Genomic DNA, 26500 nt, shown 5'->3' on the forward strand with positions numbered 1-26500 from the left:
ATTCTGAGGGCCAATTTTTCCACTGCCTGTTTTAACTATAAATGTTTCTTATATGTTTGCTTTACAGATCCCATCACTGGAGAAGTCCTGGTCAGTTGGGTAGAAATCCTGGTCCTCTTGAAGTCAATGGTAAAATACCCATTGACTTCAATGGGGCCAGGATTTAATCCCCGCTTATTACTGTTATTATTGTAGGTACTCCCCAAATGATGTCACATTTCATTATTTCTATTGTTTTCAAATAATATTGTAAATTTAATTAGTGGGGTCTGACATCTGTTTTTATTAGTGTATGGGACTGTCTGGAAAATGAGGGCATGATAATTTATTTGGATTTTAGATATATTTTACATATTAGTTCAACATGATCTTTACGACTTGTGAGATATATGAGAAAAAGGCTCAACTATACCACCCTCCATCTGCTCCTCCTTTCCTACTCTCCACACTACGAGTTCTTTTAATGTAAATACATTTTAATCTGCACTGCACATAGTATTCTGGATGTGAGAACACAAATAAATGTACTTTAAATAGGAACGAATTGTAACATTTGTCACCATCACAAACACTTCAGGCATAATGTACACTGCTAGTCACGCCTAGCTAAAAATTAGAAAAATTATCAACAGAGCAAGGAGTGTATATTTTATGTTTATTAATGTCTCAGTTGGTAACTAAAGGCCAAATCCCACTCTCTGATATGCATGAGGAAGCTCCACTGAAGTTAACACAAGGAATATGTGCCTACTTGAAGAGAAATCTAAGCAGTCTCTTGCCCCCGCCACCCCTTTTTAAGCAAATGCAGCCCAGCTTTTCTGAATGTTTCTGTTGGTTACCTGAAAAATTGATTTCACAGAGATTTTAAAGTTAGTGTTCCTGAGTTTTAATTTAGAGCCACTATTATTTCTTTGAACTATGTGTGTACCTATTATAAACTAACCTGTTCTTTTAAATAATAACATGGCATTTCTTAGACTGAAGTACATATTGAATGAAATCCCTGCCTTACTGACATTAATGGGGTGTTTTGTTCTTTACTTCCATGAGCCTAGATTTCACTCACGGCACATAAATAGTCCACAAATAATGCTGAACACAACTTATGTTAGTTATTCCAAAGCCCAGGAAAGTTCAAATTAAACCCTTCTATTGTCACCAATTCTCAGAACATTTTTTTTTTTTTTTTTTTTTTTACCTGTGACTTGCAGTTTGTCACCACTGACTTCAACTTTCAGATAAATCCTTCCTCTTTTCTCTGTGTGATCCATTCCACACAGACTTGGAACGTTTATTACACACTGTTTGTGAACATTCATATCGCAAGCTGTGGATCAGGAAAGAAAAGGTTCAGAAAATGATGGCATGTATGAAAGTCAATATATTTATGCTAAATACATGTGACAAACATAAGCGGTAAGAATATTCTGTCACATCTGATTAATTGCTGGGGGTTTTTTTCTACTGACCAAAATGCAATGGCTCTCCTTATAAATATTATTAAAAAACACTGAAGTATTATCCACAATTAAAGGCTCAGCTTCAGTCACCTAAAAATGTGACCTTATTAATGGAATGTAAAACAGACAAAATGAAGAGTCCATGGAATAAAGACTTGATCCAAAATATTAGAACATTTGCTATAAATTACTGTAACCAATATAGAAATTGAAAGTTTGCTTATTGATACAGAACTGTAAATATTTCTTTGCTAATTTCCATAATACTAGCATCGGGGAGGGAGAGAAAATGAGAGAAAAGAATGATCATCCAGATGTAACAGAGGAAGAGATGTCAGGATTTGGACATGACTTGGATATGTGATCTAGAGAGAAGGCAGTGGAAAATCATATCCATATTACCTACCCTGGTGACAGTTTAATGGTGCTGATGCCATCGATGACAAAGAAGAGGGTGAGTGGAAGGTTTGGGATGGATGATAAGGAATTAAAATGTTAATCATGTTAAACTTAAAATTATGATGAGAAATCTAGAAAGAGATGTTAGAGAGACAACTTGAGATGCAGGATTTAAGGTGAGAGAGTCCACACCCTACCCCTGACACTACAATAAATATTCTGGGAACAGTGAGAGAGAGATGAAAAGAACTGAAGACGACAAAGTCAAGGAGGGGGACAAGATTTCAAGGAGATGATGACAGATCATGTCATCAGCACACAAGAGATCAAGGAATATGAGGATGGACTAGAGGGTGTAATATAGGGCCATGAAGCAGTCATTATGAACATTGACATGGAGTGGAGCAGGAGGTAGCTAGTTTGGGAGGAAGCTGGGATGACACTGGAGCAGAGGAATTCAAGGCAATGGTTGTAGGAAATGCATTTGAGGAGTCTGGAGGTGGGACAATAGGGAGTATGGCCAGCCCAAAGCATGCCTCTATTGCGACAGCACAAGTAATATTTAAGCATTTTAAACCATTATTTTGTTTTTTTGCCACCCTTTTACAAACCAAAGGGTGATTCCTTTTGCCTATCTTTTGGGGTAGAGATTCCATATGAATTATGGTTGTTGCAGGGGTGACTATGAAATATGGGACCTTAGCTAGCAGCTGGGATGAATCAATATCTCCCCAAAGGATTCATCCCTCCCATCCCAAGTAGAACAATCTTCAGAACTGTGATGGCAAATACACTTTAGCCACAACGAACTCAATAGATTCCTTTTTCAGTAACCAAGCTGGTTTGCATTAGCATATTTTTACAGTATTTTTCCCATTGGAGGAGGTTTGACTGATTTATATTGTTTTACTAAGAGAGTCTTCAATAATGAAATATTCATTTGAAATATACAGTAATGTAATTAACTGTAATTGAAACAATATTTTTCCAGACAAAGGAAAAAGAGGACGCTTGATACCTAATGGTTTCCCTTATTATCTAAAAGGCCATTTTAATAACTTTAGAAAAAACTTACTTACTGTCACATTTCATCCCTTGATGTAGAAGTCCATACAGTAATGATCCACAATGGTCACAGAACGTTGGGCTTCCATATGTGTGGATTTTAAACTTGTGTTTGCTTCTGGGATCCTAAAGAGGCAGCAGAAATAGGTTCTTAAGTAAATGTCTAAAACTGCAAACCAAATTTTATATATTACTGTAAATGTTGAATATATTAGAGCTCCACAGTTTATGTAGCAGAAAAGCACACTATATGTACTGTAGAATACTGCGAATTCTCAAGGTATGTGCTAGTTGAGTGAACCTAGGGTTGGTACAGCTATCAACCTGCAATTAAAACACACATTGACAGGAGCAGGATTGCATACTAAATAGCAGGATTTAGCCTTCGATGAATGTGACATATACTAGATATCTTTATTCACAAGTTGTGACTAATTACATTTACTAGCTGTCATTGCTTCTGTCATAAATATAAAGGGAAGAGAAACCACCTTTCTGTATACAGTACTATAAAATCGCTCCTGGCCAGAGGCACAAAATCCTCTTACCTGTAAAGGGTTAAGAAGCTCAAGTAAGCTGGCTGGCACCTGACCAAAACGACCAATAAGGGGACAAGATACTTTCAAATCGGGGGTAGAGGGATGGCTTTGTTCTGTCTGTTCCATGTGGCTTTTGCCAGAGACAGATCAAAGAAGCAAGCAATTCAACTCCTACAGAGTTAGCATTAGCAAGGAAATGTGTTAGATTATCTTTTGTTTTGGCTTGTGAATTTCTCTGTGCTGCGGGGGCATGTGTATCCCTGTTTTTTTCGTTTTGTAACTTTAAGGTTTTGCCTAGAGGGAAATCCTCTGTGTTTTGAATCTGACTGCCTGTGAGATTATCTTCCATTCTAATCTTACAGAGGTATTCCTTTTACCTTCTGTTTTACCTTCTGTTTAAGGTTTTTGCTTTGTTTTTTTTTTAAAAGAATCTGATTTTTTTTTGTATCCTAAAAAAACCCCCAACACTGGTCTGTGCTCATCTTGTTTATTATCAAGCCTCCCCTGGAATGGGGGTGTAGGGCTTTGGGGGATATTTTAGGGAAACAGGACTCCAAGTGGTCCTTTCCTTGATTCTTCGTTTGAATCACTTGGTGGTGGCAGTGTTTACCTAATCCAAGGTACAATGGAGAATGTGTGCCTTGGGGAAGTTTTAAGCTGGTAGAAATAAGCTTAGGGGGTCTTTCATGCGGGTTCCCACATCTGTACCCTAAAGTTCAGAGTGGGGAGGGAACCCTGACAGCTTGTAAATGAAGATATATGATATTTGGAAAAAAACATGTTTTGGAAGTTTGTTCTGACAGTCAGGTAAGTGTTTTAATCTGATGAACATGGAAAAAACTACTGCAAAATCAGAATATCAAAGATGATGTTCAAATATTGTAAATCTGTAATCTGTATTATTATAAAGGAAAAGGACCTCTTTTTAACTTGACTCGTGCTAAATATTTTACTCAGACTGCTATTCCTGACTGAATTTCCAACTAAGAAATTGATCTTAATGCCACTGGCCTCTTGGAAAAGATTTCTAGTTTAGGATCAGTGAAATGGAATACACCCAAATCCTTTAAATCAAACACAGTACTATAACTCCAAAGAGAGTTGCCAACTTTCTAATCGTAGAAATCCAAATACCCTTGCCCCGCCCCCTTCCCTGAGGCCCCACTCCCACTCTCTCTATTCCCGCTCCCTCCGCCACCCTCGCTCACTTTCACCAGGCTGGGGCAGGGGGTTGGAGTGTGGGCTCTGGCTGGGGCCAGGGATGAGGGATGTGAGGTGCCGGAGGGGGCTCTGGACTGGGGCCAAGGGGTTCGGCGTGTGGGAGGGGGTGAGGGCTCTGGTTTGAGATGCAGACTCTGGGGTGGGGCCAGGGGAGTTTGAGGTGCAGTAGGGAGCTCCAGGCTGGGAGGTGGGGACAAGAGGTTCAGAGTGTGGAAGGGGGCTCCAGGGTGAGGCAGGGGGTTGGGGTGTAGGAGCAGATATGGGATCTTGACTGGGGGTATGTGCTCCAGGGTGGGGCCAGAAATGAGGGGTTCAGAGTGCAAGAAGGGGCTCCCGGCTGGGGCAGAGGATTGGAAGTGGATCAGCTGAAAAATGACTGATTTTGAATCTGAAATTAATTACATCATCACTCTTTTTTTTGTTTGTTTCTTTCTTTCTGCCCATTCTCCAACTAACTCCATGGAGAAAGGGATTACGCAATTCCAGCTCCATTATTACAACTTTAATGAATACCTAACTGTCATGCAAGGACTCCTTTAACACAGCAAATAGCTGCATCTTAATCTAAATGCCACCCTCAACAGGTAGGTGTAGTTCATTAGGCTGCTGCCACAGCTGTAGAGAAGAAAGCATTCGATGACAGGCACCAGGGTAGGCTCCTACTCGCCCTCCGCTCCCCCGTACAAAAAGTTTCCTTCTGTGTACATTTTAAATTAATACCAATTGTCATATTATTTTACATTTAGATTATTACCATACAGTCAGCAAAAAATAAAGTACCATGTCAACTTAAACCAAGTTTACTAGTAAAGGTCATTTCCGCTTTTCAGATAATACTTAAGAAGATTCATAAGAAGAATAAAACACATGAACTCAGATTTCAAGTTGACAATATATTACATTGCTTATTGTTTATTTCTCAGCCTGAAATATGTTATGAAAAGAGATGCTGTGCAACATTTATTTTATGAATGCTATCAGTCTAAGTTGAACTACATTCAAAATTTTCCAGCGAACATCTGTTTGTTACTTATTAAAAATATAGTCAATGGGATCTTGTGGTATGGGGTCATGGGAATGTGACTTTTCAGAAAGGTTATCTGAAGAATAGAATGACAACAGTTCCTCTGAAGGAGGAGGAGTGCACAGTAACATCAAAACCATTTCCAATAAAGTTTCAATGCTAACACTTCATTCTATTTTTAATTAGGAAGGAGCAGGGGTAAATGCTGCCTTAACTTGTAATTATATATAAACGTTATTTTGCTAACCACTGTTGCTGTTGCTAAGGTCAATAAATCTGTTGCCAAGACTGACACTGGAGAGGCACTTCTTTTTAAAACTTGTGTTAAACATCTGCCATAAATGACATTTATGACTGACATTATAAAACTGTAAGAATAAGGGAAAAGCAAATACAGGAAATGATCATTGTGAATACTTAATCATCTGCAGTACCGGTAATATCACACTAAAACTGTAAAACAAGTATTATCAAACAGTTGTTGTAGCATGGAAATACCTGTACAATATACTTTATCTGTAGATGTATATTGCCTCTGGCTGGTACATATGAGTCAAAGTGATCACCTGTCAAATATTTACAATTATCCTTATACTTATTGTCTGACACTGTGGATTCTGCTCCCAATTCTCTTTAAACCAGGTTGATAAATTCTTTGTTCAATTTAGCTTTTAGTTTGCAAACACTGAAGTCATGTGTTATTTGACTTTATAGTTGCATATTATATAGTTAACTCCATTATTTTACCCAATTTCATTCCATTTAATAGTGATTTAATATGCTTTAAGCACTCCTGATTTATGTATAAAATAATTAATAATATAAATAACAAATAAAATATAAATAATAAAAATACAGTGTTGGGCTCATTATATACATGTTATAATTGTGCAATACCTTTTTACTTTTTTGTTTTATTTGTTAAATTACTATTCAAACATTTGGGCAAAGCAGGATTATGCCACAGAAACAGACATGTGGCTGCCTTGGTTATCAGCAGTTGATTCAATATCGCGTGCCATAAGTAGAAAGCTTATTTAACCATACAGAGCACCCTTATTACCTATTTTGATTATGCATACATGAGTGTAATAGTGGGACACCAGAGATTGCTCCATTTAACTGGATAGCCCTGATCCTGCAACACTGATACATGTGCTTAACGTGACTATCATGAGTAATCCCATTCAAAGTAATCATTAAGTATTTGTAGAACCATTTACAGGATCAAGGCCTAACTGTACAGGTTAATAATACTGTCTTATATTAGGAAAGGCTAGACCACCCTTGTCATAAAGCAGCATACCAATGAGCTGTCCATGGGACTAGCACTTGTTTAATCTCACCTAATATCAATGAGTAAAACATTTTATGAAAACTTCCAAATCGTAAAACATATAAGCCAATAGCATGCAAACTTGGGGGCAAGTTCTGTCCTCAGATATCTCCAGGAAACAACTATTGACTTAAATAGAATTGTGTATATACGAGGGCAGAATTTAGTTCTCACTGCTTGTCAGTAAAATGTTACAGAAATAAATTAACTAAATATAAAATTATATGACTTACACTGGCTTTCACAAATACTTATAAGGCACTCTATTATAAATGCATATATAATTTAAAACATCACTCAACTTTTTACATTTCATTTAATAGTAGTTTCCTGCACAACTTAAGAAAATGCCTGTAGTGCTATGTTTAAAATAACACATACAGCATGAATTAGATCTTTTGAGCTCCAGTGCATTTGTTCTGACCATTTTATTCTATACATTCACACTCACAAGAAAAGACTCCTTCTTGTCTGAATGTGAATGCAGAGAAAGAAATATCAAAACTCCTGCTGAAATGGAAAATTTTCCCTTAATATGAAATCCATTTAAAACATTTTCCAGTTGCTCGATCGACAGCAAACACAAAAACCTCAGGAACTTTTAAGGCTAGAAAATGACAGAGGCATTTTCCATCAGTCTAACTCTCTCTTTTTTTTAATCCTGTGTTTTTTTGTTGGGCAACAAGTCATGAAAGTTTCATGTTGCCACGGTAAAACATCTTTCCCATTCTGGGCTGGCATTTGGATACCTAGCTCACTAGATCTCCAGGGAATGTTGCTGTATTTGTGTGTCTAATCTTGTACTACACTGCAGGACTTCAAACTGTCTATGTATTAGTAGCAGCTTGAAATATGAAATGGTACAGGCACGCTATAAAGCTATGATTTCAAGACAAATGCATTACCCAGACCATTGCCTAAGACAAGGTCTGATTACATTCACTAAACAAGGAAAAGGGGTATGCACGTGTGTTAAAAAAAAAAAAAAAAAAAAGGATCCAAGATAAAATCATTCAGAAGATAGAGCCTTTTATGATCATTTCTTCCATATATTCTAAAACTGTATCTGAGAATTCATGTGTGAGCACTTCGGTCATTACTTTGCTTCCTAATTGCATAGCAGGTATAGCAAATACAGAGTGAAATTCCATAAAACCACCTTTGAAAAACAGGATTCACAATACAATAAGGATGTAGTGAACTTGAAGTAAAGATGAAAATGCATAAAAAGGGTACAATCTATTTAGCTTAATGCATCATATTAGACAGAATGCTACATATTTACCAACACACACACTGATCTAATGACTTTTGTAGTATTACAACAGTAACATTATTCTATGAATGAATGCTGCTTGAACAATTTCCTTAAGGCATTGAACAGAAACATCCTTCCCATTAACTATCCACCTGTTGTCTTCAACAATGGGAATGCTGCAGTTCCCATTAATATTTGGGCTCCCATATGCCACTCTTTTAGTATCCCGGAAGTAAAGAGATCACAGAATCTTGTTCTAATCTCACATCCTGTTCTATTTTAAGGAGGAGTCCAGTGTCTGGTAGTAAGTGGCACTGTGTATATTGTTTAATGGCAGTAGGAGGAGGAGGAGGAGGAAAGCTTCTATGAGCTATATCTATCCTTGCACATGTGGCTCCAGATTGTGTCTGTAATTCTCTATTAAAAAGGTGCTCTAGTGCCAGAAGAAAAGGAAAAGCCACAAAGGAATATCCTCAAGCGCTAGAAGAGTCTATTAAGAATTCCCTCACACTAAATCCACCACTAAATCCACCAAAACCTACGAATTCCTATTAAAGACACAGGAGCTGCCAGAGTGGGCACAACATGAAGTGCATATTATTTACTAAAAGCTGCTCTTTTAACTCGCTTAGGGCATGATCCTGCGAGTTCCTGCAGGTCTGGATTTGTAATAAAAGGTATTCATTCCATCTTATGTATCTACAATCCTAATTCAATAACACTCTCAGATAAATCAATCCCAGAAGCAGATTTCTAGTCATGTATTTTGACGATTTTTTGGATATAAGGTGATACAGTGGTCCTGGTATGCAAAAGACTTCCACTTAAAAAAAAAAAAACAGGAAAAGGTCAAAACATAGATTTGTTGAAATGTACCATGTCAGAGTTCACTCTAGAGGCACACAAGGCTGTTATGTATGATCAAGTGTCTAGAATTGAGCCTTCATGTTGCTCACAACGCTGTCATATTCCCAGCAACAAGAGTAGACACTGTTACAAGCACAGAAGAACAACATTATATATCCTAATTATAGGTCTGGCTTGTTAGTGAGGAAATTAAAACACTCATCAAGTCATATCTTTATTTCCTAACAGCTGTATTATATTAAAAGAAGTGGAAAATATATTGTGAACAGAAAAAATATGGGTAAGATAAGAAGACTGACACTAAAATCCTTAACATCAAATGCTTGCTTTTGTTATTTTATGTATTCTGAAATTTGTTCTCCAAACAGAACTATAGTAATCCACCGATGCATCTCCTATTGATCAGAAAGATATTTATGTATTGTGATATTCATACCCTGTGTTTCTTCCCATGTGGCAGGAACAACAACTGAATCTTCCATTTACTGGCATGTTACCCATTAAAAAGTTAAGGTGCACGCATTATGGGATTATGTACATATATTAAGCGGAAAATATGACCCTTGCCAACAGTCTAGTAAATTGTTCGGATTATATGCCCACTAGCCATAACATCCAAATTATCTAGTGGCCAAAGCATAAGACTGGGAGCCAGTACTCCTAGATTCTATTCTTGTCCCCACCTGACTCCACGCTTACCTCTGTGCAGAAATTTTGTACCTATCTGTCCTCTTACTCATGTGTAATGTGGGTCTAATCATATTTTAACTTCATTTCATATATAGAGTGAAAAATGAACTAAGAATAAATTAAAAAATAAGGAATGTTTGTCTAGATTTACAATATTTTAAGGATTATGAGTCCCATGACATTTAGAAAGCGCAAACAAGAATACATTTATATTTATTTGGAAATGTGCAGTTGCTATACATTGCTGTGCAATTTTCTTATCCTGTTCACTTTTAGCCAACGTTAGCCTTTAATAATTCCTCACCAGAAGCACCTCTGGCTATAATATCTTAGTAGCAAACATGACCAAGCCAAGGCAGAGCACGACAAACCGATTGTCAGGAAATGGCTTCTATTGGCAAGATTATTGAATTTTGCACTAAACCCGGTAGAGATTAATCATAAATACTCTAAAGGGAAAATTCACTCTTCTCTTCACAGAGTCAGTAAAAAGGCAATGGAAAAACTGTAAAAATCCTGCCATCATTAAGCAGCGCTGAGTGATGCATAAGTTGAGATTTGTAATGTTACTGCAGGCTGAAAAGTAGTAAAACCTCTGCTTCCTGCCACACCTGTCTTCTAAAATCAAAGCATGTTTTCACTATGAAGAATTAGTATAATTGGATTTAATCTAGATAAATAGGAAAGGAAAGCTCTTGCAATTTGTGATGTAGGTATTTCATTATTTTGCCCCCTCAGAAACAAGCACTCCTTACACAGTATTGTGCATTTACTGCTTGTATTGGCTAGAGACAGGCATAAAGCCAAATATTAGGTGAGATGCCACATCAGTATGCCTAGGTTGAGATTTTCAAAGCCTTGCAGGCCATACCGAGTTACACAATTCCCATTTCCACTACACCATCTAGATAGCTTTGAAAATCTCAGCCCTATTTGCTAATTTCAAGAACACCTCTGTTACTCTAATCTTGGGTCACATTTAAGCAGAGACTGCCACACATGATAAAACAGGTGGATTTGTGAAATGACAAGGTTTGTCCAAAAAGGAACTACCCCAAGCGTCCTCACATCATTGACTAATCCAAATCTGAGGCAAAACCTCCAAAAGTGTGCAACTAGAAAAGTAATTCACGCCACCGAACAGGAGGATTAGGACAATTTTTTTTCTCAGTACTCCACTTCATTCCTATGCCTTTAAATATTCTACACAGGAGAAGAGACTCAAATACACTTTCAGTCTAGAGGGAGGAAGAACAACATATAGGCACATAATCTAACCACTCTTTTTTTAAAAAAAGCAACTTTGCATTTCCATTAAACTAAAGATAAATTTCTCTCCCTGCAGCAGCACAAGCACAATTTATTACTATCTGGTAGCTAATATAGTTCAACAATGGCTGTTATGAATGTTTCCATTAAACTTTGGAACAGAAAGTGCAAAACTGACAACCTACGGCACTATTACTATGCCGTGGGTAAATGTTAAATAACCAGACAAATTAATTTTGATGTACTTTTTCTGGCCAGCAACACTTGCAGTTGCCCTGATGCAAATGTTGTGGAACAACTAATTAGCTTATATTGGTGACAATGTTTTGCAGGTGATGTCATGGAAAAGCTAAATACAGAAATTATAAAATATACTTTATACTTCTAACAGTAAAAACATGGGATGTGGACAGCAATTCTGATTTGATTTTTTTATTTAAAGATGCATGTGTGTTTTTAAATAAAAGATCTGTTATTTCTCCAGCGCCAGCAGGAAGTGGAAGACTGTCTTGACCTTAGCTGAGTTTATAACATCATAACAAATGCTACTGCCCATACACCACCTTGGACATATAGCCATCAGACAGATCTGCTATGACTCCTGTCCTGATAAATGCCTCCTTAAAGTCAAGTAATAATAATTTCGAATAGGAAATGTAACTATTGGTCACGTTAGATAACTGGGGGAAATAAAGGAGAGGAAAAAGAAATACGCTACCGTAGATTATGAGAAGAAGAAAGGTTCAGATTGTTTCAAATTCTATATTTGAACACCATATTGTTTAACAGTTAGAGGAGGAGTCACAGTTGGAACTCCTGGAATGCATTTGTGGCCCTGCCACTAACTTGCTGTTTAACCTTGGTTAAGTCACATAGTCTCTCTGTATCTCAGTTTCACTAGTGTACAAAATTTAGACCACCGCCATGCAGTGCTGTTGCAAAGTCAAATTAATTTACATTTGTATAAAGTGCAAAAACGCTATATCATACAGCAAAGAAACCAATGATTTACAAAAGTGCCTGGTGTTGGTTACAGTAGCTCGCACAACACAAGACTTTGACAGAGTCAAGATACCTGGATTCTTTTTCCAGCTCTACTTCTGACATGCTGCATGGCCTTGAGCAAGTCTTAACTTCTCTGTGCTTCAGCTTCTCCATCTTTAAAAACAGAGGTAATGATATTTACTAGCTTTAGTGAAACAATATGTAAATGCTGTGTATTATTTCTCCTTCTTCTTCTTCGATTCCTATACACAGATCAGCAATGACAATGGGGCTGAATGAAATCTTTCCACCACTTTCTGTCTTGTACCAGCTTTACAGTTTCTTTCATCTTTAAAACTTTTTGTTCTATGTCATTCTTCACCACGTCCATCCAATGCATCCTTGATTTTCCTCTATTTCTAGTTCCTTGCACTCGTGTATCTTGCCTTCTAGTGTATCCTTTCTGGGTCCATTCTTGACACGTGTCCTGGCCATCACAGTTGTCTTTCTTGAATTCTCTGTAGCTGCATTATTTCTTGCTCCACTCATTTACTTATCACTTGATTTTTTATTTTCTGCAGTCTTGAAACACTCTATATTCCCCTCAGTCAGTTCATTTCCACAAGCGTTATCTTTTGTTCAACAGCTTTCCTCAGACTCCAGCATTCTGACCACACAGCAGTATCGACAACTCTAGTCTCATAAACACTGATTTTTGTTTTTATCTAAATGTCCTCAGCCTTCCAGATCTTCCAGAGTTTTCTGAATGCTGTGGCCATGAGTCCTATTCTTCTTTTTATACCATCTTCACAATTCCCATTCTTCAGTACTAGTCCCAAAAGGTACACAAATGTTTCTATTTCTTCTAATTTTCACCTTCGATCTTCCACTTGTCAAAATTTTTATCTTTTCCATGCTGATCTTCAGTTGGAATTTTCCACATTCCCTGTCCTCCTTGGTCATGATATGAGAGCAATAGCGTCTGTAAATCTAAGGTAATTCATGTCTTCCCACATAACATGACTCCTCCCATTCCGTATGTATTAGTTATTTATTACTTATGCACAATGTACCAATAAACTGAAAAAATTATTGCTTCTGATGCAAAGTAGATACATGGTTTGATCCCATTCCACACCCCGCCCCACAACAAATATAACAGACAACACCTACGGTTTACCTACATGCCCCCAGAAATAGTCTGCAGTGTAAGGCATAGGAAGGAGTCAAGAGCAGAGATTTTTGGGGAGTAAACCCTTGAAAATTTACATGAGGAAAATATTACAAGGATATTGCTCTCTGAGCAGCCTACGCACCTTGGTATCATGAAAATTAATCTGTTCATAGCTGAAGATGCAAAAAAGAATCTTGTGCAGCCAGTGTGTGTGTGAGAAACTGACAGAATCAAGAAGGGATATGGAATGGTTCTCTACCTATATCCTGCCCAGTCAGCTTTGCATATCCCAAGCCTGCCTCTGTCTGAGGTCAGAGCTTCCCAGCTTGTCTGACAGGACATCCACAGGCAAAAGTTCTGGGACAACAGGCTTTTCCACCACCCTACTATACTTTCTGCCACTTTGGTTTGCACTTGATTCAGTGTGAATGATATATTTCAACTTCTGACATGTGTTACATGCATATTTAAGAGGAATCAATTCCCTCTATAATGATTCTATGAAGGGTAATATATTAACTCAGTTAACAGGAGAACTCAGCAATAGTAAAAACAATGACTGCATAGTTATATTTGTTTCAAAGGAGTTACTGTATAGGACTGTCCACCAGAAAATAAATAAAATATGACACTATTTAGAAACAACCATATGGAAATGCCAATGAAAATACTGGTGACCATGTGGAAACATTTCTACCGCTAGTTTATTTTTGTAACAATGTGTGTCAGTGTACGGAGGAGTAGCAAAGTCTAGCTGACACGAGTCACACACAGAAAACTTCTTGTTCACTAGTACTAGCAAATAGGGAACTCGAACAGTTCCATTACACTGAAATATCACCTTTGATTAGGCTGCATTCCTTTACCTGGGTCTAGCTCTCTCCTCAAAGACAATACACACTTCCTCTCTGAAAGATGGTCTTAATGGCCATCGACTGCTAGACTGAAGCTCAAGGAATGTGGGCTAAAAGGGAAGAATAATTATCAGACTACTTTCTGCCATTTAATATACAGTATATATAATATGCAAGTACACCCTACAATGATGAAAGGTAACAGAAGTTGTACATCCAATTCCGCTTGCAAGGTAACAAGAGTTGCATAACTTCAGGAGAAAAACTTAACTTTATTTACTAGAAGACAGAGAAAAGATCCTGTGAAGAGGCTACCTGGGGATTTTCAAGGAGACTGTGTCTGAAGAAAAAAAAAGAACCACCCTTGGATACTAAATCAGAATATACAGCTTTTATGTGCTGTAATATATCAAATATTTCTTACAATAAATACCTTGAGACACCATAAGCTCACAGAAGTTATTCTTTAAGTTTATATACTTCAGGTTGGGTTTTAGATTTATTTACAGAATACTTATTGCACCCACTCACATTTTACCCATCCTAGAGATAAATAATGAACTACACTCACTAGTTCTCTTGATGTGTTTTCTAGGAACAAGGTTTGAACTATCTCATCCATAGTAGTTAAACTTACAGAGTTCATGTGCCTCAAAAAGACTTTGTCTGAAATTCTCTATAACTTATTTTCTTCAACAAAAAGATACGAGGAATAGTTACACATGTTCCTCTGCACATATGGGAAAGTGGTATCCTTAGTGAGCCACCTTTAATTCCAGCAACTGCAGCTCTTAAGGTGGATCCTAATTTAGTTGATGATTCATTGGGCACAGCATGTGAAAAAAGCAAACTCAAAGCTAAGCAAGCAGAAATAATGTCCAAAAGCTCAATTGGATTCTGAACTACAGTTCAGAAACGGAGAGAACTGCCATGTAATTGAGCAAAAGTAAAACGGCAAATATGAGCTACAATAAGTGTATAATTATGTTTTAAAGTTACTAGCCCAGAAACAGGAAAGTTTGGCTCAAATATGGCACACTACTGTCTTAATTTCCATTCATACTTAAGTTGTTTGATTATAATGGAAAAATACCACTGTAGTTCAAGCATCTAGCTTAATCATCCATGTATTTAACATTTGAAAATAAAATAAACAGCTACACGTAACATGTAAAACAAGATATTGTTTACATATCAGATAATGATTAATAATTACAGGTAATCTGTCATGCCTGAGGACCACACCCTAGTTTCATACACATTTCCTCAATTTCTCTCATCTCTACAATTTTAAAGGACAATAAACAATGATGCGACTGACTTGCCTTACATTTGCAGGTGTTCTTTCAAGTTTTTACAGAACGTGCTCTAGGATCTGCTACTGTACAAAAACTGTTGCAGCACAGATAATGAAAAAAGTAAAGGGAATAAGGGCAGATTATCAAAGATCGTAACTATTCTTTAGAATGGGGTTCCCAAACTGTGGTACATGTACAAGACATCTCTGGGGGGGTATATGGAAGAAATTATGTGATGGTTGACTTTATTTATTTTATTTATCGCATTTTCAAGGTAGGCTGCTCAGATGATGATTTAAAATTCTTGAGAATGTGTTATATAAAATACGGTACTTAATTTATTTCAAGATTTAGTAATGAGAACACAGATACACAGAGACGCTGACGTACAGAGCTCTTACCTCCAATCACCATACAGAGCTGGTTCAGTTGCCCAGCAACTGTCCAGTCTAACTGAGCTCAGAACAAAGCCAGGGTTGTTTTTTTCCCAGTTGTATATGTCACACTATAACTGTATCTGTACAGAACAGTAAAATATGGACAGGCAGTGTGAAAAAGAACACACAAAGTATAAGTGATGAGGTGGGCAGGGGTATGCAGGCAGCTGGTAAATCTGGAAGGGGGTACACGGACAGCTGGGAGCTCTGGAAGGAGGTATGCAATAAGAAAAGTTTGGGAACCTCTGCTTTAGATTATATGCCTTTATTATCAAAGTACCTCGATTAGCATCATAAATGGGTTAAAACATGCTACACCTGAAATAATATACACATGATGGTTATATTTCCATCAACAAAAATTTAGATCTAGAGCAGGAGCTGCTTATTTCTGTTACCATCTCCAATAGAGGACTACCACCTAACCTTACAGAGCAAGCATTCATGTTGAACAGGACATCTTCATCCATAAATTCCATGATCCAACTTGTTAACACCGAATTTAAAAGAGCTGTCCACAGATAACCAGAATCCTTGCTCTGGCATATAGCATCTCATTCCACATGAATGATGATGGTTTTTAATCAAGCACATTGCTTAGTCAGCTATATGAATAAGACTATTTTTCAAAAAGTTATTGACATCCTGCACAATATCACCGTTCATGCTGATGGGATACTGTTTTAAGTCTTCTACTTTGTCTGCCTTTTTCACATTTTCTTCAGAGTCCTTTGGAATTGATTCATCAGTAATTCACAAGTTCCTTATAAAGACAACCTAAAAAAACTCATAATTTTTGGTCAATACAGTATTGCCCTATATTCATATTTCTTGTCGTAAAGTCACACTTCAAAATGGAAAGGAGAAAACCAACACTGGAGCTTTAGGGTACATATTTCCCCACACCAACTCAACAAAGCTTGAAACACTTGCATCCACACCTCCTTAGGAAAGGACTCGAGCATGTGCTTACTCACTTTGCTGAAACGAGCCTTCTTCCATTTAAGTTCAATTAATAACAGTGGAAACTCTATCCAAGGACAGATGATAGAATACAGCTCAAAGATTAGCTTACCTGGCTGGCAGTATATGTAATGGGACAGTAAAGGAAATCTTAGTTAACAGAAATACTACAAGAAAAAAGTACCGCAGAAAACAACTTATTTTAACTGAGACTAGAACAACTCCTACCAGTTAGAAAGGAGATTCAAACATATTTAAAGTTAAACAGACCCTCTCCATCTATTCCGTAACATTAGGTTTCTGGCATTTCATGAAAAGAAAGACAAATGCTTAAACGCTCTTTACAAGGCACAGTACATCTAATAAAGCCAGGATTCCATATGCTGTTGTATTGTCTGTAAGGTGTAATTTTGTTTCATCATGTTTTTACTTTGTTTAGAATGAATGTAATGCATAACTCCTAATGCTACATTCATAAAATATACAACTAAGGATTTTATGCTTATTGCAACAATGTTCTGTCACTGGTCAGCTGACATAGCCTCCAACTGCTGCTGTTAGGTATGTTTGTTTCTGCATATTTAACTAATGTATATCCCATTTCCCTTGAAGGGGAAACTTCGTAATCAAATCAGCAATCAGCAGCGGCCAATGCGTCTGGCCCCCAGGGCAGCCAAGCAGTCGTTGTCGGTGGTCCCTGGCAGCAGCCACTGTTGGCGGCCCTCAGCAGCAGTCCTTGCGTGGACGGACCAGTCACTGTTGGCGGCCCCTGGCTGCAGTCCTGGGGTGGTTGGAGCAGCCATTGCTCAAAGGCCCCAGCAGCTGATGCTGCTGGCCTCACCCTCCACAGCAGCCCCCACCTCACCCCCAGGGCAATTTACAGTTTATTTACAGTATATTACATTTACAGTATAAGTCATGGACAGACCATGGATTTTTGTTTATTGCCCGGGACCTGTCCATGACTTATACTAAAAATACCCATGACTAAATTGTAGCCTTATTTATCGCTTGAATTTCTAATGAAAGTAAATCAACATAGTAAGAGATGGATAAATGTACATGACTTGTTATATCCTATCCACAACTAGAAATACAAATAATTATGCATATTCAATGTGAGTTTTTGATAACTCATGTCAGTAAAGAGCAAGAATAATTGACAGTTTCTGAAATAGAACACAAATTTCAAATGCATTCTCTAAAAGACTGGCAGGTCTGTTTTCATCAAATCAATACACAACATATTACAACCTCTAATCATTTCCTACTGTGATAGAAAGAAACACTGAATCCTGTATATTTCATACTGCGCAGGATTTTTTTCTTTCCAAAATCCTCCATTAGAAACTAGATCCACATGGAACTTTGTTGTGACAGGTTGGAGAAAACGGTGTGCAATTTGTGTTGGATATACTGTACTTATAACACATTTACCTTACTACTGATTAATGATCCTGTTAATCAAAAATACGGAAATCTACTGCATTTTTTCTCAGTAGGAAAAAAATCCTAGCTACTTCCTGTACTTTACTCAGTCAAGACTTTTATTGACTTCAGTCAGAGTTTTGCCCTAGTATGACCTTCAGATTCTAGCACACTGAGACTCAGTCACACTATCTCTCACAAAACAGGGGTACAACTCATTAACTAAACCCGCATTCAGATGCAGTACCAGTTTCTGAACATGTGTCTGCTTTTTACCCTTAGTTTTCCCGCTGGCATGGTCAAATATCTTGCACAGAGTCATACAGTGAGATGACAGCTTAGACCTGGGTAGTTTGTGCCAAGGAGCCATGTTCTGCGACTAGAAATAATAAACAACTTCCATGGTTTAAACACATGGTTTCCATGATCACAACCCAGGAGTGAGGAAGAGAAATAGTATAACATGCTTTGTTAAGGTTAACCAGCAATATCCAGTTTCTGATTCAATGAGGTTGCACAGGTGTAATCACTTAAAAAAAAGAATAATACCCAAGGAGGGCATCCTGTCTCAGACAGCAACACAGACAATTTGAGATATGCAGAGATTACTGGGTGACGTTCTACAGTCTGTGACTTACAGGACATCAGACTAAAATATAATGTCCTCTTCTGGCCTTGACAACTATAAAAATGCCTTTAAAAGATTTTTTTTTTCCATTTCCTTCTGGGGAGTCAGCCTATCAAGGACAGTGCAGCATGAGCTGTAAGTGAACTAGGAGACATAGCATCTTCATTGCTTTAAGAGCTAATTATGTTAATGGTCCCTGCTTCAGTGTGAAGTTTCTGGGGATGGGTGGTGAAGGGCAAAGCAGGTAAAAGGGGCCTGATATAACTAGAGTCCAATAAAACTAGAAGAGGATGGGAATTAATATAGCAAAAGCCTAAAAGAATGTGTTGGAGCGGACTAGTACGAGCGAGTGACTTTATATAGTTTTTTTGGGGGGGTGGGGGTGGGGAAGGTTGGGGTGAGGGTGACAACATTTAAAATACCTTCACATCACTAACAAATGGTTTACACATGAATTTTTTTTGAGCACGTAAGTTTCCAATTTAACTTTTTCCAAGGAAAATTAAATGCACAAACAAGATGCCCTATTCTGAAACTTACTCAATGCAGCACCAGCACTAAAATTTAATCAGGAAGCAAACCCTGATTTGGCTGTAAGGTTTCAATAGCACACAGTACACAAAAGGAACAAAGTGTCCAAGTTTTTCAGAATCAGGAAGTTCTGGCAAAGGAAAGAAGCATTCTGAAAGTTATGGAAGGCCATCAGATCAAGAGGCAGCTCCAATGCTATCAACCAATCTATGTGAAGTCTGAGGACTCTGCCAAGGAGCATGCTGCTATTGGAAAAAATAACTTCCATAGATGGACATACATCTCATATGATTTCCATCCAATGACTGAGGACAACGAATGGTATAACATGTTCTCTTATTTGGTAACCAACAATAACCAACCTTTTTCTGATTAAATCAAAAACAAATGTAACTATTTTGTTACAATAAACTACTGGTTTTACTCTAATGTATGTACCTAATTTTCTCTTAGGATACATGAATTAGGTTTCAGAGTAGCAGCCGTGGCAGTCTGTATCTGCAAAAAGAACAGGAGTACTTGTGGCACCTTAGAGACTAACACATTTATTTGAGCATAAGCTTTCGTGGGTTAAACCCCACTTCATCAGATGCATGCAGTGGAAAATACAGTAGGAAGATATATATATACACACACTGAGAACATGAAACAATGGGTGTTACCATACACACTATAAAGAGAGTGATCTGTTAAGGTGAGCTATTACCAGCAGGAAAGAAAAAAACTTTTTGTAGTGGTAATCAAAATGGCCCATTTCCAGCAGTTGAACTGTAGAGGGGAGAAATAAACATAGGTAGGGTACCCTAAAACAGGCTGTCAGTGAGCTATAAGCCAATCCTTAGACATGTCCAAAATATGCTAACACAGGAGTATTGAGTATAGGATTGATTGATTACACTTCTAGCAAGAAGTAAGTTTCATTATTCAAAATTACTTTAAGGAACTAATGCATTAATTCAGATGCCAGTGACACTGGTGGGATGGGGATTTATTCAGGTACCACAACTCCCTTAGGGAACATCCACACTGCCCACATTTTTCCAATGTATAGCAAATGTACACACAAAGTCCCCCTAGGCTGGGTATAAATGACACTGTAGACCATGCGGCATGGCTTAGGAGAGTTAAGACATGCCTGAAGGGTGTGGTTATGTACTCAAGTAGTACATAACCTACACAGCTCTCTACTCACCCTAGCTGTGCCTCTTTACCTCTACTGTTATTGTTGGCAGTGTAATGCCTCACTGCTTCCCTGCTGCTGGAGTCTAGCAGGAGGAGGCAGCTGGGAGAGGCTCCAGCAGCAGGAAGAGACTCTTTTTCCACTGGCTCCTCTCTACCAGGCCTTCCACTGACACTGGTGGCTACAGTCTGCTTCCTACTGCAGCATGTTGCCACACGTCGCTGCCTGGAGTATGTAGTGTAGTCATTACCTAAATATACTCATGGGAATTATAAACATAAATTTGTATGAAAAATTAAAAAAGGATCTCAAAATCTGCACAACAAACCTATTCATCATAATGAAACTAATCAGAGCTGACAACACCAACTAAACACCCTCCAACCACAATTATTAAGACTCTTTGTACCCTTTACTAAACTTTGACCTCATGAAAAGCCTCTGTAAATAAGGGACTCCAGTGATGTCCCACTTCCACATACATATACAGGGATATTAGCTGCCATGGTATGACACAGAGAGGTTGCTAAAGGAACATAATTGGGAACCAAAGGATCTATTCTATTCCTGGCTCTTATGCAGATTTCCTGTGTTACCCTAGCCATGACACTTCATTTCTATAGCCCTCATAACATAAAATGGGGATTTTACTAACGATACCTCACCAGATAACTGTAAGGCTTACTTCATATGTTTTTTACAAGTGGCTCTGAGATCGTAAGCTGCAACATGCTCCTAGAAGTGCACGACGGTAATACTACTTTTGGTTTGGTTTTCAAAAGTGCATATACAGGTTACGCTGAAAAATACAATAACCCGTTTCCCACAAAATCCTACATAATTACACATTTCAATATATCACCTGCTAACAAGAACAAGGGCAGTGCAATGGTAGGAGGAACACCAATAACAGCAAACTCAAGACACTCTGAGGTGGTTGTGGTACCCTACCAAATAAATGATGTCTACATTATAGAGGGGAGATTTTATTCAAAATTATATTTGTTTAAATATTTTAAGGGTAGTTTCTATATTAGTCCTTTCAGACAGTATTATGAAATCTGTTATAGGAGCACACTTTCTGGCTTAGAAGAATTTCTCTCAATAAGCATAAAGCTAATGAAATGACCCATCTTATACTACTTACAAAATTCAGTAGTAGAACATGAACAGATAGTTGTCAGAGTATAAAAAGGGCCAAATCCTGCTTTCCTTATTTCATTTTTGTTTATTCAAAGTCCCACTTACTTCAATGGCAGTTTATGCCTGAATAAGGACTACAAAATCCAGCCAAAATTACAACTATCCTTATGCAGACATACAGTGTTACTGGAGCCACTGGAGTCGTATGACCTCTGAGATATGACAGGAGTATAACAACCTTTTATTACCCTGATCCATGTCATGTGACTTGAAAAGAAAGGTTGTCATATTACCTGCACTCCTCCGTGTCTCACCTTTATTTAGGTTTTGTCAGTTGTTTTATCAGCCAATGGCTCATTTTTTTCTTTCTATAGGGCAGAGGGAGTCTCAAAATATTGGGAAGAAGGGTTCAATTACAGTTAAAAGAAAAAGAAAAAGATTTTCAGATAGAGGTTTCAGTTCTCTCCTGGAATGCACTCTAATTAAAGGTTTTTTAAAAATTATTATTATTAAGAGACACATGGTCAGAGAATCAACCTATTTTGATAATTGCCTTTTGTTCACATCCTTGCTGAAGAGAATAGTACTGATTGAGCTGGCATATAGAGAGCGAAGATCTATGCAACTGAACTCACAGGGGTTTATAATTTCCTAATTACCATAAAAGCAGTTACATTTGGGAAAGAATCAGAATTTACTTGCTATGTTTTGTACATTCTTTTTTAACAAAAACTGCAACATAATGACAGGAAGTGCATAAACAAAGAATGCTGTCAGAAGATGATTTGCTGTTATGAATGGATGAGGAGCAAGGGGGACAGGATTTTGTTTTAGATTAAATTAAATTTAATCTTACAATGTAGAAGTCGTGTCATGAAGTAACTTTAAAAGACAGAATTTCAAAATTACTGTTATTAATATAGTGTTTGTGTTTACAATAAGCTAATTTTATTTTATTTTTTTAAAGACTTCTAGCTGTTAACCAACAGATCCTGGGAGGCTGAATTCATAAGTCGTCCTTAGAAAGAGAAGGACACAGTTAAATGGGAATCTCAGGACCGAACCAAATCTTATTTATGACTCCAGAACTGAAATCCTCTTCAGACAGAAAGTAGCAAGACATACATGAACATTTAAACTATTTTAGCACTAAATGTGTTAACATTACCAAACTGAAAGCAACAGTAATCAATACAATCTCAATTCAAAATTCTTTGGGCAACTGTTACCTCCAGATAGATAAAATACGAGGAGTTCTGTAACATATTATTTAAAATTACAATGCAGTTACTGTGGTTTCCAGTGGAGCAGAAACATAGGTGCAACTAATGCATAGTTATGATGGTACTAAGATTTACTGTCAGCAAATAAATAATGTCTCATGCGAGCTGATTTTCAGTGGCACTCACACTGCCTGGGTCCTGGCCACCGGCCTGGGGGGCTCTGTATTTGAATTTAATTTTAAATGAAGATTCTTAAACAATTTAAAAACATTTACTTTACATACAACAATAGTTTAGTTATATATTATAGACTTATAGAAAGAGACCTCTGAAAAACATTTAAATGTATAACTGGCACGCGAAACCTTAAATTAGAGTGAATAAATGAAGACTCGGCACACCACTTCTGAAAGGTTGCTGACCCCTGTACTAGATGTTCATTGCTTTGCATTGATCAGTCAGAAAATAAACAAGGACTACTCAAATGAATGGCTCATTAGCTTGCCCAAAATAATGTACGTATAAAAGAGAGTGCAATTGGGTATTTGTCACATATCAAGGAAATCATCACATAGGTGAGATTGCAAATCTTTAACTATCTGGATTTTGCATCTTTTAAATAGATTGGACTGCCAATATTCCTGACAATTATGCAATAAAATCAGTAGTGAAAATACTGGCTAACAAATTATTTTGTTCAAAATCTGTGTATTTTTGGTGGCTTAGTGAGCTAAAGATTAGTGCCCTCAAGTTCACACGCCTATGTCTTTGATTTTCTCCTTCAAACTCTACTCCTATTCTCCATTTGCCTACACCACTGGAACTGTTGCATTTTTGCACCAAGATTATCATGCAAGAAAAGGGTAACACGAGAACTGCATGCTTGCTGCACACCAGGACCAAGACGCATTGACATAATAAATGGGGGGTTGAGGGGGGAAGAAGACTGCACAATGCCTAACAATGCAATGCCCAACTCAAGCAATAAACTTTTTCCTTTAATGAGACAAAAAAATCAGAATAAATGTTATTTTAAATCTACAATTGTTTGTAGTAAATACAAAACTTTTCAATGTGTCAATGGAACCTTCCGATCATCTGCAGGAGAACAAAACATTGGAGGCACAGTTTTTTTCTCTGTTACGCATTCATATATAGTAACTAGAAGGATGACATTTACATGGAACAGAGAGTAAAAGGATGGGAAGCTCTTCTCCATGCTATAGGACACAAATGTGGTAATCATATAGTTAATCATGGAGTTTAAAGCAACACAGTGAATGCTGAAAAACATGTCCAATAGAACCAAAAAAGTAGATTATATTCATTTGCTGCTCTCTCATCTTGTCCCTTTTCTACATTTTCCCCTTGTTAAAAGAACAGGCTGAGGGGAAGAAGAGGGACAAGAGCCTAGTTTTTTCTTCAGAAGTTAAAACCACTACAGTGAGTGACCCCTACAGCAGGGTGAGCAGAGGGACAGTAGGCAGCAAACAGCCCTCCAAACTTCATCCAATTACTCTAAGCAATAACGACTGTGCAGTCAAAAGTGCCACAGAAGCTGGATTCCTCAAAAAGTCAATCGTCGTTGTTCATCTGTGCTCCACAAGAGTGTGTGTCAAATGCAAAGGGAAGGGGGAGAAATCACCACATATCGAAAACAATGGAAAGTAATTAAAAAAAATTACAAGCAATCAGTTATCTTCTGTTTTGCCTTTAAATTTACACTTAAATGTAAATTTTCATTTTCTTTTGAATTACATTTCTCACATTTTTTCTTTAAATTTTCCCTTTCTCCACAAAAATATGAATAATTTCAATGATGTATATGCCCGCTAATAAGAATTCAGTTTTTATTGGTAAGTGTCAGTAAATGTTGATCTCACCATACACACACAGACTGATGAAAAAATATTTCCATGAATAATTATCAAAATCTGCAGCTGGGAAAAGACAACAGCTATTTGAGAGCTTATTACAGTTTGATTTAAGAATATTTAATTTGTATATTTTGACACGTGCTGTCGATAATTTGGGTTTCAACATCTGTAATGCTTTAACTTATTGAATCTCAACATCTATAGTTATTAAATAATTATCCTCCAAAATCCCACCAATAATCTCACACAGCTGAATCCTTTTTCCCTAACTGCTCTATTCCTACTGTTAAAATTAAACAATACTTTGGTTTTAAGAAGGCTCTCTGGTCACCATATTCATCGCTGGCTACAGACTCCAAAGGGAAGAACCATAGGTGCTGCATCCAATAAAATCTGCTGGGTAAATATGGTTGATACACCACCACTATACCCTAGGCCAAGGCCTGATGTCTGAAGGGGTGCACTCAGAGACAGAGACAAAGATGCGGCTAGATCTGTAACCATGGCACTCCACCAAAAGAACTTCTCACTAATCAGCACTATATCCAATTATTCATGTTCATGGTTTAACAGCTCACTCAACTGCTAAGCAAGTAGTATAAATGAACTTCTGCCAGTCGTAGAGAAAGATTGTGTGTTCCTTTTTTCAACGCACATTTAATAAAATGTAAAAATTTATCTTTCTGTAGAACATTTCAGAAATGATTAATAATTGCAGAAAGGAATGCAGAACAATTAAACAGAAAAATTAATTTCTCCTATTTTCCTAAATGAGAAGGTATTTTCTTGAACCTTTACAGGTTACCTATCATTGCACCACAAATGAAGGGAGAGCAGGGCTTTGACTTATTGGGTTATTTCATTATATCTTTCACTTTTTGGTCACTAGAGAACTTTGTGATAAATTGCTGCCTAATGCTCATGATCCTGAGTCATCCTTTACTGATATCATTCTAGAATTTATCCTGAAGGAATAAAAAAGGTTTCTAAATTTCTCATCAACCTAAAAATAAAAAGAACATCTGTGAGGTTCATCTGCAGTTTGCTGTTTATGTGCAGCATCAAGGGAGCAGTTAATAAGCTCTGTCCTTCACCAGCAGAAACCACTTCAGTTTGTGAGATTTACTACAAATGATTTCAAATAGGTAATTCAATTGCTATAAATGGCAAAACAACATAAAAGATGTGTTTGGTCCTCAGACTGTGCTAAAACTAGGTGGGGCCTTTGCTTATTTGGGGGGGAGTTATACATTATTTAAATTACATATAAACCTCCCCCCCCACCTCTCCACACACTAAAAGAATATTATTTTGGCTCAAGGACCACATGCTGGTTCAGAGGGATTCCAGGCTGAGCCCAGCCTCACTTTCTCTCTTTCTGCCTGTACTCCAGAAATTGGGAAAATCCACATAGGGAGGGGGTAAGAGTGCAAATGGACCACTGAGGCAATATCTGGGTTAGGGGACAGTGGACAAGGCAAGCCTGGACTGGTTCTCTCTTCTCTGCTCCCAAGTGAATAATTTTTGGAATATCTTTTACTTCTCTGACTAAAATGCAAGCACAGATGAGCTACCAGTGGAAAGAAAGGAGGTGGAGCCTGCTCCCCTTTCACCTCTTTAGACATGCATTCAAATCCTGACTTAGCTCATCC

General features: G+C 37.5%; 1 protein-coding gene across 5 annotated transcripts in view; it reads right to left on the minus strand.

Annotated features, from left to right (window-relative positions):
* Positions 1–26500, minus strand: part of PRKCA (protein kinase C alpha) — a 311156-nt gene that overhangs the window by 91547 nt on the left and 193109 nt on the right. For all 5 annotated transcript variants that reach the window (XM_030534523.1, XM_030534521.1, XM_030534525.1 and 2 more), the window contains 2 exons: positions 2939–3050; positions 1199–1327 (listed from right to left, as the gene is read on the minus strand). In XM_030534523.1, coding sequence (XP_030390383.1) covers positions 1199–1327; positions 2939–3050 — 241 coding nt within the window. The remainder of the gene's footprint in view (positions 1–1198; positions 1328–2938; positions 3051–26500) is intronic.

Source organism: Gopherus evgoodei, chromosome 15 (genome assembly GCF_007399415.2).
Source record: "Gopherus evgoodei ecotype Sinaloan lineage chromosome 15, rGopEvg1_v1.p, whole genome shotgun sequence".
Lineage (NCBI taxonomy): Eukaryota > Metazoa > Chordata > Testudines > Testudinidae > Gopherus > Gopherus evgoodei.